The 19,224-nt window shown below is 39.4% G+C and overlaps 1 protein-coding gene across 1 annotated transcript in view; it reads right to left on the minus strand.

Moving 5' to 3' along the window:
• Positions 1 to 19,224, minus strand: part of LOC105491817 (histone-arginine methyltransferase CARM1-like) — a 173,954-nt gene that overhangs the window by 106,979 nt on the left and 47,751 nt on the right. Inside the window, 1 exon segment of the mRNA XM_011758499.2 lies at positions 1,017 to 1,123. Within this exon segment, the coding sequence (XP_011756801.2) occupies positions 1,017 to 1,123 (107 nt within the window).

Below are 19,224 nucleotides of genomic sequence, written 5' to 3' on the forward strand. Positions count from 1 at the left end.
AAGAGGGGGAGTAAACAACCCACAAAGTCAGCACGATCATGAGCATCTGATTCTGACAGCCACTTTGGTCAAGAAAGACATGATCTTTCACAAACAGAGAAGCTGAGGCTCTAAGAGACACAGTGACTTGGCCATGTTGGCCCTATATGTAAAGCATAGAATTCTAAGTAGATCCCAGACTTCTGACTACATAGATTCAATAGATTCAGGCCTAGATATTGATGAGATAAGTACTCAAGATCCCTTCCTAAATTAGACGTTATGAGAGAGCACAAATCAAGAGTAATAGACAAGTTGGGATGGTTGACACCTGCAATCCCAGAACTTTGGGAGGTTAAAGTAGGAGGATCACTTGAGCCCAAGAGTTGGAAGGTGCAGTGAGCTATAATGACACCAGTGTGCTCCAGCCTAGGCAATAGAGCGAGACCCTATCAAAAAAAAAAAAAAAAAAATAGAGTCAAGAGAGAAAGGATCCAGGGCCAAAAGGGATGGCCTGCCCTGATGAGCCCCATTAGCCTCGACAGAAAAACAGAACTTGGATAGAAATCCTGGTGGAGGTGGAAGTGGGGCAGAAGGTAGTAATCATGGTAATCCTGATGGAAACAGAGGCAAGCCAGTTGGGTGATGTGGTGTATATAAATCCCTGAATACTAGTAAGAAATATTATTGTTGTAATTGGCACCATTTAAGGCCTTTCTATGGGCCAGGTACCATGCTAAGTGCTTCACAGTCTCATCTAATTAAATTAAAGCATCATGACAATCAGGTGAATTATGTTTCTCAGATGAGGAAGCTGAGGCTCAGAAAGATCCAGCAACTTGCCCAAGTCCTGACAATGTAGTAAGTGGCAGAATGGGGATTTAAATCTATGTAATGCTGATGCTGCTGGTCTGGCGACCACATTTTGAGAACCACTGCAGTATCAATTATCTCCTCTCCACCCACCCTGCCCAGATGTGTTCAGAGGCACACCTTGAAACAAATCAATTTATTCCACAAAGGATAACCCTGCTGACCTGGAAGTACTGTGCAGCAGACGCTTCTTCGATCCACTGGCTGAACACTGAGTATTCCTTTTTTTGATTTCGGCATATTTTCAAAGTATTTGCAAATGCACTGAATTCTACAAGGATATAAAGCAGATCCATTTCTTCACCTTGGAAACCATAGAGCTCACCATTGCACTCTGTAAAAAATTCCAACTGTGAAAATATTAGAATATGAAAATGGCATATTCATCCCTGAACACATACATGATAAGAGATGGCAAGGCGGAAATGGGTACTATTCCGAGCTGTGACACCCTTATTTACACTTGTCAGACATATTTGCATTCAGAAATGTCAAGTGAGAGAGCACAAAGAAACACAGGCAGAGACTGGGCTCCAGAAATTCTCCTGGTGCTGCGCTTACAAAGCTCATAGATTTATACTCAGAAAGTGCTCTAGGGAAGGTGATTGTTGATAATAGGAAAAAAAAATATGTGAATACAAAAAATAGAATGTATACATACATATACACACATATATTTTATATAGACATTCATATAACCTCATTCTATTGTCATGACCATTTTTTCTCTCTCATTTAGTATTACCTAAATGTATAGAGAAAAGGTAAAATAACTGGGGATAATTGAATACAAAGAAATGCTTTGTCATTTGAGGAAAGAATATTGAAGTGAAAGCTCAAAAAATTCCAGAAGTGATATTGCTAATAGATAACACAGTGTTCACAGTGGCCATTTCCTGTGACTTCTGCCTCAGAGATGTCTTGTGAATACTGCCCAGTAGTCTCCACTGTCTGTGGCCTCTTTCCATTCCACCACAGGCACTGTGACCAGGTCTCTCCCTTATACTATAGCCTTGGCTGGATCCCTAATGCCCACACACTCTTGGTTCATGATAAGTTCTCTGGCCCCTCACATTCTAGACCCAACCTAGATAGTCTAGATGATCCTGTCCAGTAACCTGTATGCACTTTCCAGAACTCTCTCCGTGCTGTCTTCCTGCACACATGAGACCTGCCCTATGACCTCCATGCTTCCACCATGCTGAACACTTACAAATTCCCACATCAACCCAGTCCTGGCCAGGAATCTTGACTTTGAATCCCTCTATTTTTTTTCTGTTAGATTATCCTTTGATGTCAAATTCTATTCATCCTCCCAGATTCTATTCAACTAGCATTTCTTCACTGCTGTATTCTGGAACATCATAGACAGAATTAGTTGCTGTAATAGAGTGGATCTCAAACTCAGCTCTAGATCAGAATTACTTGGGAAGATTTTTTAACCTACAGGATACTGGACCCTCACCCTATATCTAGTAATTAAATGTTCTAGTGGTAGGGAAAAGGCATCTCTATTTTTAAAAAAGCCTCCAGAGTAAATTCTCCTGTGTAGCCAAGGATGACAAACATCTTTCCAATCTCATGTTCTAAGCTTACCATCATCATTCACGCTATACTGAACTTACAGATTTAAAAAAATTACCATCTCTCTATCTAAATCAAGTTTTTGGGAAACTGTTTAGGGGGTGTCTTAGTCCATTTTGTATTACTACATCAGAATACTACAGACTGGGTAGTTTATAAATAACAGTAATTAATTTCTTACAGTTCTGGAGTCTGGGAAGTCCAAGGTTAAGGGATGATATCTGGTGAGGACCTTCTTGCTGTGCCTTACCATGGCAGAAGGCAGAGGGCCTTCTCTGTGCAAGAGCAAGAGCAAGAGACAGAGAGGGTCCCCTTTATAACAACCCACTCTATTGACATTAACCATTACATGAGAGTGGAGCTCTCATGGCTTACTCTGTTGTGGGAAGTCAGGGACCCTGAACGGAGTGATTGACTGAAGCCGTGGCAGAAGAACATAAATTGTGACGATTTCATGGACATTTATTAGTTCCCCAAATTTATACTTTTATAATTTCTTATGACTGTCTTTATTGTAATCTCTGAACATAAATTGTGAAGATTTCATGGACATTTATCACTTCCCCAATCAATACCCTTGTGATTTCCTATGCCTGTCTTTACTTTCATCTCTTAATCCCGTCATCTTCTTCGTAAACTGAGGAGGATGAATGTTGCCTTAGGACCCTGTGATGGTTGTGTCAACTGCACAAATTGTTTGTAGAGCATGTGTGTTTGAATATGAAATCTGGGCATCTTGAAAAAAGAACAGGATAACATTGATGTTCAGGGAACAAGGGAGGTAACTTTGAACTGGCCGCCAGTGAGCCGGATGGAACAGAGCCAACTATTTCTCCTCTTTCAAAAGCAAATAGGAGAAATATCGCTGAATTCTTTTTCTCAGCAAGTAACATCCTTGAGAAAGAGAATGCGCCCTGAGGGTAGGTTTGTAGATGGCCCCCTTAAAGCGTGCCGTCTTTTATGGTCAAGTGAAAAGGATGAAATAAGCCCCGGTCTCCTGTAGCGCTCCCAGGCTTATTAGGATGAGGAAATTCCCGCCTAATAAATTTTGGTCAGACATGTTGTCTGCTCTCAAACCCTGTTTCCTGATAAGATGTTATCAATTACAATGCGGGCCGGAAACTTCATTAGCAATTTTAATTTCGCCCCATCCGGTTGGTCCTGTGATCTCACCCTGCCTCCATTTGCTTTGTGATATTTTATTACCTTGTGAAGTATGTGATCTCTGTAACCCACACCCTATTCGTGTACTCCCTCCCCTTTTGAAAATTGTTAATAAAAACTTGCTGGTTTTACGACTCGGGGAACATCATGGATCCTGCCGACACGTGATGTCTCCCCCGGACACCCAGCTTTAAATTTCTCTCTCTTGTGCTCTTTCCGTTTATTTCTCAAACCGGCGGAGACACCTAGGAAATAGAAAAGAACCCATGTAACCATCTGGAGCAGGTTCTCCCGATATTAGTCACTTCTTAAAAGTCATACTTCTTTTTTGTTTTTTTGTTTTTTTGTTTTGAGTCGAAGTTCACTCTTGTCACTCAGGGTGGAGTGCAATGGCATGATCTCAGCTCACTGCAACCTCCACCTCCTAGTTTCAAGCGATTCTCCTGCCTCAGCCTCCTGGTTAGCTGGGATTACAAGCGCCTGCCACCATGCCCAGCTAATTTTTGTGTTTTTAGTAGAGATGGGTTTCACCATATTGGCCAGGCTGGTCTTGAACTCCTGACCTCAGGTGATACACCCACCTCGGTCTCCCAAAGTGCTGGGATTATAGGCGTGAGCCACCATGCCTAGCCAAAGTCACACTTATTAATACCGTCACAATGGCAATTAAATTTTAATATAAGTTTTGCAGGTGACACTTAAACCACAGAGGAAGTTTAAGCCTCATTTTATCGCTAGTCTCTGGAACACAGTGCTAATGTAGTAGCCACCCTAACAAATAAGTCTGAAATGTAAATTCAATACATTTGGGAAAATGACCAATGAACTTGGTGAAACTATTTAATTTGAGAAGCAGCCCTGTGAGGCCCTGGGGCCATCCCATGTGGGGACAGATAGTTCGAAAAAAGATCTTGTTGGAAAATAAACATGCAAACACGTGTAACCACTGCCTCTCCTGCGCAAGGGAATGCCATCTCCTCGAAAGGACCTCGAGAAGGATAATGGGAGGAGTTCTTGGTGGAAATGTAGATCAGGATTAGATTTACAGTATACCCTGAACAATCACTATTTCACCAATTTGTAAGGGATCATACCAAGTAATTAACCTCACCTCACTAATGTTTCCATGTGGATTTTTAAAAATGAAAACAGAAGGATTCTTTGATTAAAAATGTCTCTTCATTATACAATTTCTGTCAACTCTATCTTTTGCAATTATACCCCTATAAAGGAAAGGATGCAAATGATAGTTTAAAAATAACTACAAAACCAACAAATGAAAAGTATAAAAAATTTAGAAAAATGCAACAAATCAAAAAGAATAAAATAAAAATAACAATTCCATTATAGAAGTGACTAATTATGCTTAACATTTCGGGTATGTTTGTCTGTGTGTAAAAATTCCTCTTACTTATAAAATTACATTGTATTATTTTATAACCAGTAATTTTTATTTAACATGCTATGAATAATGTCCTAGGCCATTAAGTAGTCTTCTCTACCTTATTGCTAATGGATATATGATTTCAGCTTAATAATGTGCCATAATTTGACCAATTCCCTGTGGCTAAATTTCCAAGCCTCACTCCAAGTCTACCGTATCAGAATGATAAAACACAGAATCTGTATCCCTGGTGATTCTGGTAACAAGAAAGTTTCAGCCAATAAAGTATGGCAACATTCACATAGTAAGAATATCCTATTACAGTAAAAGCAATGCCATTTCTTCACAGCATCTTCCTACACATAAAAATCAATGTATTGGTTGACATTTCTGTTCTCCTATGATTTTTTTTTGACCTGTTCTTTTTCTTTCTTTCATTTTCTCTCTTTTTTTTTTTTTTTTTTTTTGGAGATAGGGTTCACTCTGTCCCCTAGACTGGAGTTCAGTGGCATGATCTCACCTCACCACAACCTCCGCCTCCTAGGTTCAAGCAATTCTCCTGCTTCAGCCTCTCAGGTAGCTGGGATTATTGGTGTGAGCCACTACCGCCTGGCTAATTTTTGTATTTTTAATAGAGACAGGGTTTCACCATGTTGGCCAGGCTGGTCTTGAACTCCTGACCTCAAATGATTCACCCTTCTCAGCCTCCCAAAGTGCTAGGATTACAGGTGTGAGCCACCACACCCGGCCTTAACCATTTTCTTTTGCAATTAAAAAAAATTTTCTCTTACTTAACCATATAAAATTTAGAAATGCAGAAAAGCCAAAAAGGAAAAATAATTCCCAGAGATAATCACTGATAACATTTTGGGACTTTCCCAGGAATTTTTATTTACATTTTTACATCTATCTCCATATTATATACAACAATACTATTGTACTCTATTGGTTTATGACCTGCTTTTTCACTACTAGCAATATACTGTTAGCTTTCTTCTGTGTCAACACTTTTCATAGAGACTCACTCAACTACACATAAAGCTACAAAGCTCCTTAATTGTCATGTCATTTTGCTCATTTCTCCAGTTTGTTCTCAGAGGCAACATCAGAGACTAAGTAGATCTTAATTTTTCTTAATTTCAACAATGTTTTTTGACTATATTCCCTTAAATTCTGGACTCAACTATTTGCTTATAAAATTTGATTGGGAGTCAAAAATATCAAGTCTGTTAAGCTACAATTTCCTATATTTGCGTTTTTCTCTTTTAAAAAGATATTGGACAATATTTACCCAGCTCTAGTTTCCTGGCACCTCTCCAATTCTCTCTGAGTTCTCAGAGATTGCCAGCAGTGGTTTTTGTCACCCATCTGTGAGTTCTTTGAGTCTCTGTTGTTTGGACTTTCAAAGCCTGTGGTAAATTAATTTGTTCAACAAATAATCTTTTGAATATTCTCAACAGTTGCAAGTCTCTATCCTTTGGGGGAAATTTGAGCCCTTAATACAACCCAAAATAATGGATGCCCAATTAAGTTAATAGGATATATGGCAAGTTGAAAAATATCATTTTTGGTTAAAAAACAAGATTTTGACTATAAAGTTACACAGCTGGTCTTCTTGTATAGCTCGCCAATTATCTCCAAAAAGAGAATGTAAAAGAGAAGCTTCAATAAAGTTTGGTGTTACACCAGCATCCATGCAATACATAAATAGCCTACAAAATAAGTACTAAGCTGGATGTGTCAGTTCTACTGTTTGATATTTTAAAAATCCAATTTTATTATATTATTAACAGTGTTAGTCTGCTTAGGCTGCCATAATAAAATTCCACAGACTAGGTGGCTTAAACAACAGAAATTTATTTTCTCAACGTTTTGGAGACTGGGAAGTCCAAGGTCAAGGTGCCAGACGGTTAGGTTCCTGGCAAGGGTTCCCTTCCTTGCTTGTAGTTTTCTGCCTTTTCCACTGCATCCTTACATGGCAGGGACAGCAAGCTATTGACTCTCTGATGTCTCTTTTTATAAGGGCATGCATTCTGCAGAACCAAGGCTCCACCCCATGACCTCATTCAAACTTAAATTGCTTTGTTACTCCAAATACAGCCATACTGGGGTTAGGATTTCAACCTGTGAATCTGGACGGGACACAATTCAGTCCATCGCAGACACTATAGTCACAGCTATTTATAATCCTAATACAGGGGCCACATTTAACAAAGCAAAAATCACAGCCTCTTGTTTGACAAGTTTAAGAGGTATTTATGGGATTGATGGGATTTAGAAAATCAGGAATATTCTGGCAAGTCCAGGAATCATCATCAATTAATTCCTTCCTGTGGGGAATTCTGTCAAAAGAATGTTTTTGTTGTTGTTTGTTTGTTTGTTTTCACAATTTACCCTTACTTTTATTTTAATGGTTAGATAAATGTGTATAAATTTTAAGAAGCGTCTATGTTTCCACATGGTGTATAAAGAGTCAAAATAAATAAATAAATAAATAAATAAATAAATAAATAAATAAATAAAAACCTGTGTAAAAAGGAAAAGAAACTTAATTGTTGATTTCTCCCCCCTCCTCAGCTACTTTGGAGAACCCAAAACGAAGGGAGCAGTAATAGCCTATCCTCCTCCTCCTCATCCTCAGTTCTCCAAACTGAGGGACAGAATTTGGGGTAAGAGAAGTGAAGGGCTCTTTAAATCCAGCAGGTAATTTTGCTTTTGGAGAAGATTTTGGGAAGGAGTGCTTTTTTTTTTTTTTTTTTTTTTTTTTGTGGAGGAGTCTTTTGATCTGCAGGTTCGATTTGTTTGAAGGACGCTGTTAATTCTGTAGAGCCAGAATGGTTACGAGGAGAGGGAAGAAAGGCCAGCTGGTTTAGAATATGAGAAAGTCAAAATGGATGTCCACATTAGATCAGTGGCTCCTTCAGCGGCTCGGGGTAGAGAGGTGAGAGGACATGGATTAGAATTGCTGCTCTGGAATAAAGAGGTCCCTATGGGGATATTGTCTAGAAGCCTGAGGGCAGTGGGCTGAGTATGTAAGGATGGAGAACTGCCCTCAGTTATTTGTAAAAGCCCAGTTCCTCTGACTAGAGCACACACCATGAGTAAAATGAGAACACCTTTCAAAGGACACATCTACCCACACTGTTTCTAAAAGGAATGACCTGGTGGAACAATGATTATAAACTGTCAGGCTGTAAACCATTGTGTCTTGCAATTTTTTTGGTCACAAATACACAAACGTAATTTTCTCTATCGTGTAGATGTTTTACCAAGGACATAGCTGCTCCATGCTACAGCCATGATTCCAATTATTTTCCTTCCATTCTCAGGCTTGATTTAGGCTTCTTCATGACAAACCATTACTTTTCAATTTTAGTATGTATTTCTACTCATGAATCAATACAGACTACTCAGATGTACCATTTTCTTTTTGTTCTGCTACTCCTAAAAGACCAGATTGAAGGGATCTGTTTTTGTTTGCTTGCTTTTCTTAAATAGCTGCTATTTACAAGTCACACTGCCTGTGGTGCTTTCCATATGAAGAGTTTATTTACCAAGACACTAGCGTCTTTCTGTGCCAGGAAAGGGTAATACCTGTCTGACTACCTCAGCTGTTCTGGCCACATGTCCCAACATTATACCAGAAAATATACAACTGTCAATATAATAGTCATGGTGTGGATTTTTATAAAATAATGTCAAACTCTAGACATTGCTGCCAAACTGATTCTGGGCTATCTTGAAGAATTTGCAGACAGCTCATTTCAATTTACTCTAGTCCATCAGCTTGAGCTTACCCAATTAAGCTCTCTTTACTGGACACTCAAGGAAGAAAAAGATACCATTTTAATCAGTGTACAAAGAAGAGAACAACACTAACCACTTGCTTCATTTAATTATTCTTCTCCCAGTTTCACTGTCTGAGCATTTCTCCCTTGAGATGGATGTGGTTTAAGGTAGACAGGTAGACTGTCTTAGGGTAGATTCCCCATTTTTTTTTTTTTTTTTTTTTTTTTTTTGAGACAAATTCTTGCTCTGTCACCCAGGCTGGAGTGCGGTGGCGCAATCTCAGCTCACTGCAAGCTCCGCCTCCTGGGTTCACGCTGTTCTCCCACCTCAGCCTCCCGAGTAGCTGAGACTACAGGCGCCCACCAACACATTTTGTTTTTGTATTTTTAGTAGAGACAAGGTTTCACCGTGTAAACCAGGATGGTCTCGATCTCCTGACCTGGTCAGTGCTGGGAGAAGTGGGATTACACTCAGAACATCATTCAACAGGATGGATGTGATATCTACAGCTGGAATACTGGTCTTCTCTGTGTCTGTCTCTTATTAGTTCTGTGTATAACATATAGGATAATAATTACTATTTTGTCTAGTTACTTAGTTTTTTCTATCTTGCTCCATAGAATGTAAGCTTAAAAGATTTAGCAAGTACAAAAATTTATTCACCATCAAATCCAAGAGCAAAGTATGATACCTGGCACATAATAAGTATGCAATAAATATCATTGAATGCATAAGTAAATGAATTAATGAAGGCATTCTTTGTTTTTTTCCTTCCCATTCCTTCTCCTTCTTCTTCCTTTTCTCCTCCTGCTCCTCCTCCTCTCCTTCTTCTACCTCTTCTTCCTCATCTCTTCTTTCCTTCTTCTTCCTACTCCTTCTTTTTCTTCTTTTCCTCCTTCTCTTCCTCCTCCTTTTTTTATTCTTCTTTTTCTTTATTTTTCCTCCTTGTCCTCTTTCTCCTTTTTTAATCCATTTCCACTTCTACCTTTTGACTGGTTCACGTCTTCTAAAGCAATTACCTCAGAATAAGGAGTTTATTTTCTCGTTGACTTATTTCTTCCCTAATCATAGGTGTGTAGACTTAACTATCTGGGCTCCATCTATTTACTTTAAAAGTCTAATCATAAAGTTCTTTGAGTTAATGTCTCAGTGGCAAAACTAAATTATCTGATCAATCATATATTTCAAGTCAAAATCCATTTATTATCTAAACTCCTAAACACGACAATGTACTTTTGCTTCTCTTTTTTTCAGTGGATAGCGACATATTTGCATAAGACAGTTCCCACACCTTCTTCATCCCAACTCCCAAAGTTAGATAAACATAAACCAAATTTTAGGAATTTTCCTATACAGATATACTGTGTGTGTTATTCCAGAAAAAGGCACAGATATCTCAGGTGGTGAGAGTTGAAGTAGTATAGGAAAATGAATACATTCCAAACATGTATATAGACAGGGGACTCTGCTGCTTAGTGAAATTCAACATAAGGGTGGCCCTTCTTACACCTCATACAATGGTTTGTTTACTTAGCAAAGTAGCAGAAAGCAATATAAAGCAGATTCTCTAAGTGCCCAACATAAATAGCATTATTATAAGACACTGTATGTTCCTATCGCATACATGAAAAAACTATAAAAATGCACAGCTTCATCAAACTTCAAGCTAATTTCTCCCTTTTAGTGCTTTTGTCTCCTCTTTGAAAAGAACTTGTCAGCATTTCTTGAAAGCAGCCGTCAAATCAAACTCTCTTAAAACAAAGTTACTTATAAGTTCTAAGAAACTGAATATATTATTTGGGTTTCCTCTTCACTCAAAGCCTTACAATTAGCAACTAAACCTACAGTACATAAGTTGTGTAACACTAACGTAACACTATTTTTGTCCAACCAAAAGATTGGTGCAAAGCACTGGGTAGGACTATTGGGAGTATTTTGTGTATTTGTCAAATCTTTAACTGTCAAGCATCTTATGGCAAAACAATTGAGATCATGTTTTTTCAAATCAGAGATGATCTTCATGCATATCTTCAAAACCAATGAACACTTACTGAGATGACAAGTAGTGACCTAAACATTAGTAAAATAGTAATGTTAAGCATTTATAAAGGCAAAGACGGTTTGTTCATTTGTTTGAACATTGAGTGAGATCCCTAATCCTTGTAGAATCCTGGTAGACCTACCCTGATGCTCTACCCATCAACAAAGAAAGCCCAAGATGTAAGAACTGCGTGGTCTCCAATAAACAGATGGAACAGGAGGTCAACCTTAAATAGAGGAATAACTGACTGAATTGGAACAGAACCAAGATTCTAAGGTATTTCTGTGAAAACTCTTTTATTAACAAGTGGTGGAAAACTCAACTACGTATAACTTGAATAGGAGCTTCATGGCTCACAAAACCCAAAAATACAGGATTAAAGTTCAATTTTCAAGAATACCTATTTTCAAGTTCTCCATTGCTGTTATTAGGACTTGCTCTCTCACTTGTGTGTGCTCTCACTCTTTTGCTCTCTTTTTTTCTTGTTTTCTTGCTCTGCATTTCTCTGTTTTCGCTTCCCCATTGGGCAGGCTTCCCCCTCATAGAACAAGATGATTACCAGCAACTGTAAAACAACAATGCTACAAGCTCAGCAACCTCTGTCCTTCCAAAACATTCCAACAAAAGCCCAATATTGAGTTTTGTTGAACCATGTTAAATTAAAGACCCATCTCTGAATCCATTTCTGTGGCCAGGGGATCAATGCCAATGGACTAGCCTTGAGTCAGCCTTATCTAACCCAAAAGGAAGACTGGGCTTCCATTATCAGGAGAAAGGAGAGTATATGAAAGATAAGCAAAATCACAGCTAACTACTACTGAAAAAGAGGTAGAAACATTATAGAATAAGCTAAAAGAAACAGGACTGAGAAAATATCCATGCTTTGGGGGCAAATGGGAGGAAGGTGAGTCATGGAAAACATCCACTCTGCTCATCAACTTCTGAAATCTTGGAACTTGCATTAGCTTAAGCCCAGATTTTGCTTCCAGCAGCAGGTGGTTGTTGTGACAGGCTACTACAAGTCAATTGGTGGAAAATTTCTGGTTCTAGAACATGTTGAGTCTCTGACACTGCCGCAGTTGCCAACACTGTTTCTCTGTCCACACTCATTAAGAACAACTGGCACTGCTCCAAGCTTCAGATGCTCTGTTTACACCACTGGACCCCATAGCCAACAAGTAGATTAAGAATGAGCTGCTGACCAGAGGGTAACTCAGCCTGAATCAAAAGACTAAGGCACTGTAATCAAAGAGGGACAGATTCTGAAGCTCTCACGTTGTCGGTGGTAGTCAGGTAATCCTATGTCTTGGTTCACCTGGAACATCTCAGTTTGTACCTGCTGTCCTGGAGAAATGATCGATCCCACTGCCTTTCACCCTCAAAAGATTCCTGATTTGGATGATAAATGATTGAATCATCCTGCCTATAAGTTCACGCAATTTTGGGGGAGGTAGCCACTCACAACTGAGAGAGATGGGGAGACAGAAAGATGATTATGAGGAGACAAAGCAACACCTAAAAGCTGGAGACGATGTATCTGCTTCCCCACCATGGTACCAGGACACTGTCTGGGCCTGAAATGCCTTAAATTCCAGGAGACATTTCACTTCGATAACTTTTTATTTTTGACTTGAGCTACTTCGTATAGGTAGCTTTGATTAAAACAGAAATTCCTCCAATTTAAAATAATGTATTTTTTTCCTGGGTCATTGCCAGACACTAGAGTTTGCTGAGAGTGTATTACTTTTGTTTTTACCAAAAATTTTATATGTTTTAATGTCTTACTCATTTCAAGTGCTTTTAAAATCTGCACCATGCTTTCCTGAACCCTAGCGGTGAATCAGTCTATTTGCAATTAGGCCTATTTCTACCACTGTACTTTACCCAGTCCAGTGAAGACCACCCCATATTAAGATTACTTGGGATGAAGATGGAATTTCAAACAATCTCCTAGTCATTTGAAGGTCACCAGACTTGTAGAAAGACAAATGGTACCTTCATTCACTAAGTAAGGCCAGAATGCACCTTCTGGAGCATTTAACATGTATTCACAGAGGGACTAATTTATTTATGTTGCAGCATGAGCTATTATTCGATTAGTTCTCATAGCTTCCTGAGGCCTCTGCATGCCTCCCAGCAAGAAAAGCAGCACAGGTAAACACCGAACAGGTGGCATAAAGGTACATTTCCAATTTGATTAGATTTACATTGTTTAAAAAATGACACTTGACAAGTGAAATAAACATTTTCATGATTGCTTATGCCACAATCCCTCCATTCCCCTGACAAATAACTTTGGAGAAGCATTAGTGGAATCCTATATAGTATTTAAAAAATTGAAATAGCAGTCTGTATCTTCACTACATAATGCTTGGGGCACTTTATTTTGCCAAGAGAAAACTTTGCATAACAGGTAGACTTCAAAATCTCTCTGGCCTTTCCCTTTATATATTATCCATAAATGAATGAGACAAAAACACCTACAGACTCAGTTGAGAAATGCTATAGCTGTAACAAGACAGAGGAAAGAAAGTATTTTGTACCTGGAAGAGTTGAGATTTCAAATCAAATAAAAAGACCAGTTTGGATGACAAGTAACTGCTTTGCTAGTTTTGCGATGAGATTTTTAAGATCTAGCTCTCTTCCCATTCAAACATGCATGTAACAGTAATTCTACATGGTTGCACTACCTAATCCTATTCAATAAATTCATCTTGTATTCATTTTTTTAGAGAGCAAAATTTACCCACTGTAGTTCTCAGTGAAGTGAATCTATGATAATTGGCTAAAAGTGTGATGTGCATCTGTCCTCTTAGCTCAATCTCTTTGCTTTTATCTTGTTTTCTCTTTCATATTTATATTGATAGTCAACTGGGTATAAAATGAGCAGAGGCTAAATCTGGTCTATAGGAATATTTAATTTGGCCATGGTATGTTTTAAAACTCAGAAGAATGTCACAGGAAACATGGATTTCTACCTAAAATAGTATGACAGGGCACACGAGGGTCTGAATTACTGTGTAGCAACAACCAACATGAGGGAAGTAGCTACTGCAACCTTTTGAATGGGTATGAGATCTCCAGTTGCCATAGTTGCCCCGTTGTCTCTTCTTTGCAACTAGCCCACTTCATGCATTTCCATGACTTGCTTGGGCTGTATAGGCATTTGAGTCTGTGCCTCCCATATAATCAAGGACCCATTACAAAACTTCATGGATAACAAGTCTGCAACTTAAAATATCATGTACTTCCCTTCTATTATCGAGCACCACGAAATCATAAAAGCTAAGAAAAATGATAGCCAAACATATTATTGTATGCTTGTTTCAATCAATTGACGATTTTATTTTAAATGTGTAAGAGAAGTAGTTGGGCTTCTTGGCAATGACCTTATTTGGTCATTTTGTGCAGATACTCATTAGGGCAGGTTTAAACTCAAAGTCTAGAGCTATCAGATAAGTTCTGGTGAGTCAGTGACTATCATTCCCAAACAACATATTTTTATGTGAACATAGTACTGTTGATGGATTTCAGCTACGAATGTGAGTTTTTCTCAAACCATTCATCTCCCCAACCTTCCTGTATAGTTACTAATGATCCATGGGATCCTGGAGTATGGCATCTATATTGAAGAGTGATTCCACTCAGAGAGGATGCTCATGGCACCCACTGCCTTATCCATCCCTAACAAAGTGATCAACCATCTACTCTATGACAAGCAACTGATAGATACAGCAATAGTTAAATTAGTGCTTTCCGGTTGACATCCATCTGCACTTTCCTTACATAGAAGAGGGGATAACATGGACTGAAAGTCAGGAGAATTCAATCCAGGGATATTGGTTATCATTCAATATTTTTAAAACCACAACCAGCAGATCTTTTTATATATACGGCTTACCTGCAGCTTTAACAGCAATCCAGCTCTAGAATGAGTGTCAAATCTATAATTCTTTGATACTTTGATAAAAAGGGATATTCTAAATCTTATTGAGAATGCAGCTATTGAGTGACTGTTGAGTCTAGAATCCTTGACACTCTGGTATGAAGGCATACTCCAGGTCCTATTGGGAACCAATACAAAAAAATTTCTTCAGATCCAAATGCCAAAAGAAGCTTTGTTTGACATATTCTGCGCTCCTGCCACTACTCTATCTTTTATGGACTCTGGAGATCATGTAAATTCACAGTGTTTCCCCTTTTGCTTGAATGCCAAGATGCCCAGAGTCAAAAACATGGGTTGGCAGTCATACTTATGAGTCCTCTAATATGCAGATTTGTGTTTTAATTTCCTCTTGGCCTCAGACTTCTGTGCTTTGTATATGTTCTCTAATTTTGAACTTTATTTATATTTTACTATAGAGATGTGTGAGGAAACTCAAACTCTGTGGTAAAAGTTAGGAGATGGATACATGGATGGATAGATGGATGAATGGATGGATGGATGAACAGATAGGTAGAAAGACTGATCAATTAATCCCATCAAAACTATATGAAGATTTAACAGAGACTGATTAAATTATGCTGCAATTTTTCTGCCTCACTTTCCACACAATAACCCACCCTGCTCTGAACAGCAGACATGAGGACTTTGGAAGCAACAGCCTTGGTCCCATATGCTGAAAGCAGATGGGAGCTGCACTGTCTTCACAGTAGCAGCTGCCCAGGAACCAAAGTGAAGAGGAGGAGGCTGGGGGAAAGGAGCACAAGGGGAGAGAAACACAAAAGAACAATCAGGAGTGGAGAGGAGATACTTCCTGCTGTCAGTCTCAGCCAGGGTCAAAAGCAAACACGCACTCAAGAAGTGCTCCATTTAGTACCATTTTCACATTCATGGTGTCACTTAATCCAACCCCCATTGCCAAGAGGTATTATGATTTCCATCATACAGATGGAAGAGAGATACAGACACAGTTTGCTCAGAGACAAACCAGCCAGGCCACTGTTCATTCCAGCACCAGTATCTGCATTCCAGAAAGTGGGAAATTCTGAAACCCAGGATTACCCTGAGGGGCATATTCTACCTCAGAATAAACTGTTTATCAGTTGATGATGACTGAGAAGAAAAGACACACACAAAATTAAGATGTAACATATTCATGTAACATAACTAACAGGGAAATGGCTTCAGCTCCAACCAGAAAGATTGGCTAGATAGGGAAAGGTTTTTTGATCCTAAGTTTTACAAAATCAAGACTGAAAATTTCTCTGTGTAACTGCAGATGTTTTTTCTTTGGAGATAATTATTTGAAAACTAGTCATCTATTATTCTGGACTGGCAAAGTGTTGCCAGAAATTTATGAAAAATACTCTAGCTGAACTCCTCCTGTACTTATAAAGCAGGTATCTCTCAATTATACAATGTGTGATTTATTACAGTAAAGCAACAAGAACACCAAGTTTATATAATACTGTACCTTAAATTGTTTCCTGTGGTGTCTATACACAGGTACACATACACATGTACACACACACACAACACACACACAAAAACATGAATTAATTCTAAGAGGTATAGTATAGAAGTATTCAGTGCAGAGGCACAGAGCTCAGACTCTCCCTCTTTCTCTCTTGCTAGGTAGACAGATAAAATCCGCATGCATACGTATTATATGTACATGTGTTATATGTTAATACCTATTTATACACGAGTGCAGGTGTGCATGCGTGCATGCACACACCCATATAGATATCATATAGTAAGCACTTAAGTGAGTGTTAGTTTAGGTGAGAAATTCTGTTTCATTTTGATAAAGGAAAATGGACATAGGTGTGAATTTTTTCCAAGTGGCCCCTAGGTCTCCTCTCCACTGGGGATCTGTTTCTTTCACAATTACCCCAGGGTAGGATGGCCCTTTCTGAGTTTTTTCTTTGAAGGTCTAGCATTGAAATTCATACCAGCACTATGGAAGGAAGCCAAGAAAGCCAGCTTTTCTTGGAAGGCTGCATGCCTCAGAACAACCTGAGCCAAGGAGGCCAGAGTGCTGGCGGTGAGTCAGCTCCTTATTAAAAAGATTTATTGATCACCTGCTGTGTGCTAGGCACAGGAGTGGGGAAGATGGAGGGGGGCTACAAACAAAATTAGAAATGAGACTTCCCCCATCAAAGAATATGTGATGGGGGGGGGAGAGAGGGGGGGAGAGAGAGAGAGAGAGAGAGAGAGAGAGAGAAGATAGAGACAGAAGAAACTGACACACATGAGAACTACTGCAAAGCAATACATTGTTACACACAAAATGGTTTTAGAATAATTTGTATTCAAAGATCCAGGGAGACAGAGCTCTGTGCATTCCATCATGGAAGGCTGCTTAGAAGAGGTGAACTGTGAGCCAAAGAAGAAGGAGACATTTGGATAGGCAGAAAGGAGGATGGAGGGTAAGGGCTTGAGGCAAAGCTTCCAGTGGAGAAATTTGGAATCACTATGCAGGCAAAGGTGTAGCCTGATTTTTCCAGTGTGAAAGAACTGAGATATGGAGTTACAGAAAAAAATAAAGGCTAAACAGAAAGTTCACTTGGTGATGTAATGTTACATGTAAGGTTGGATTTGTCATTTTATGCAACTGGTAGCCTGTGTGGGTCTTTGAGAAGGCTCTGATGGCAATTTCAGCAGTTTTCTTTGTGTTGAACTTTGGTCCTGCCATGAATAGCATAGCAGACTTTATGATCAAAATTCATTCGGTTGCAACCTACATGAGGAAAGGAAGCATGTTTCCGGCTTGTTCAGCATTATCCAGGTCAGTAACTGGTGCACTGCAAAAACCAATCATTCCTATGATGAATAAGAAAAAAATCTTCTATTAATTAATAATTTATTTATTTATTGAGACAGGGGTCTCATTCAATCATCCAGGCTGGAGCGCAGTGGCACCATCAGGGCTCATTGCAACCTTGGCCTCCTGTGCTCAAGCAATCCTCCTGCCTCAGCCCCCAGAGTAGCTGGGATTACAGGCATGTGCCATCACACCCGGCTAATTATTTTTATTTTTTAGTAGAGATGAGGTCTCACTATGTCGCCCAGGCTGATCTCAAACTCCTGAGCTGATGTGATTCTCCCACCTCAGCCTCCCAAAGGGCTGGAATACAGGTGTGAGCCACCGCAACCAGCCACCTGTTTAGTAATTACAATTTAATATATTGTGTTAGTAAAGGTTCTGTAGAGGGACAGCACTAATAGGATAGATGTATATATGAAGGGGAGTTTATTGACTCACACAATCACAAGGTGAAGTCTCACAATAGGCCGTCTGCAAGCTGAGGGGCAAGGAAGTCTGTCTGAATCCCAAAACCTCGAAAGTAGGGAAGCTGACAGTGCAGCCTTCAGTCTGTGGTCAAAGGTCCAAGAGCCCCTGGCAAATCACTGGTGTAAGCCCAAGAGTCCAAAAACTGAAGAACTTGGAGTGCGATGTTTGAAGGCAGGACACATTCAGCATGGGAGAAGGATGCAGGCCCGAAGACTCAGCAAGTCTGCTCTTTCCATACCTGCTTTTATGCTGGCAGCTGATTGGATGGTGCCCGCCCAGACTGACGGTGGGTCTGCCTCTCCCAGTCCACTGACTCAAATGTTAATCTTCTTTGGCAACAGCCTCACAGACACAACCAGGAACAATACTTTGCATCCTTCAATCCAATCTAGTTGACGCTCAATATCAACCATCACATATATATAAAGTGCTTTGTAGACTGCCTAGCACAAAAGAAGCTCCATCAAAGTAATGTTCTTCTTTTCTCCTCTTTATCTGCATCCTCCTCCTCCTCTTCCTCTTTTTTCTTCATGAGAAAGGCAACAGAATACAGAATACTCATCATCGTCTCAAATGAGTCCTGTCCCCTGGGACCCCAGGGCAGCTGGGTATCACCATGCAGATTGTGCATTGCACAACTCCAGTTTACAACACGCACATAGGCTATGAAGAGAACAGTGTTCCTTGGAATTATATTACACAGCAGCCCTATGCAGACAAGCTTTTCATGTCATACCCAACTTGGAAACTCCCTTCATATTTCAAAATTCTAGAATAACCTCAGAAACCCTTCCTGCCATCACAGCAGAAGGCAGATCAAAGAGTGGACAGAGCAGAAAGAAACTATAACAGTGCAAAAAGGAGAGAAGTAATTCCCAAGGTAACTGGTAGCTGCAGCAGCATTTTTAAAGTGTATTGGAAGAAAAGAACTCTCCTAAAGGGTTTGCAAAAAGGAAGAATGGAGAGATTACTACTTGAGAAGCATGGACTTGAGTCACTACAGTCGAAGAAACATAAAAAAGCTCTGCGATTGTTATAAAATCCCTGATTCAAGATCCTGAGAGACGAATGGGGCATGGAACAGCACAGAACATGAGCAGACAGCACACGGAAGAACTCGTGGGTAATGTTGATCCAGGAAGACTTCAGGAGACAAACTGAATTTATCA

This window comes from Macaca nemestrina, chromosome 14, assembly GCF_043159975.1.
Source record: "Macaca nemestrina isolate mMacNem1 chromosome 14, mMacNem.hap1, whole genome shotgun sequence".
Lineage (NCBI taxonomy): Eukaryota > Metazoa > Chordata > Mammalia > Primates > Cercopithecidae > Macaca > Macaca nemestrina.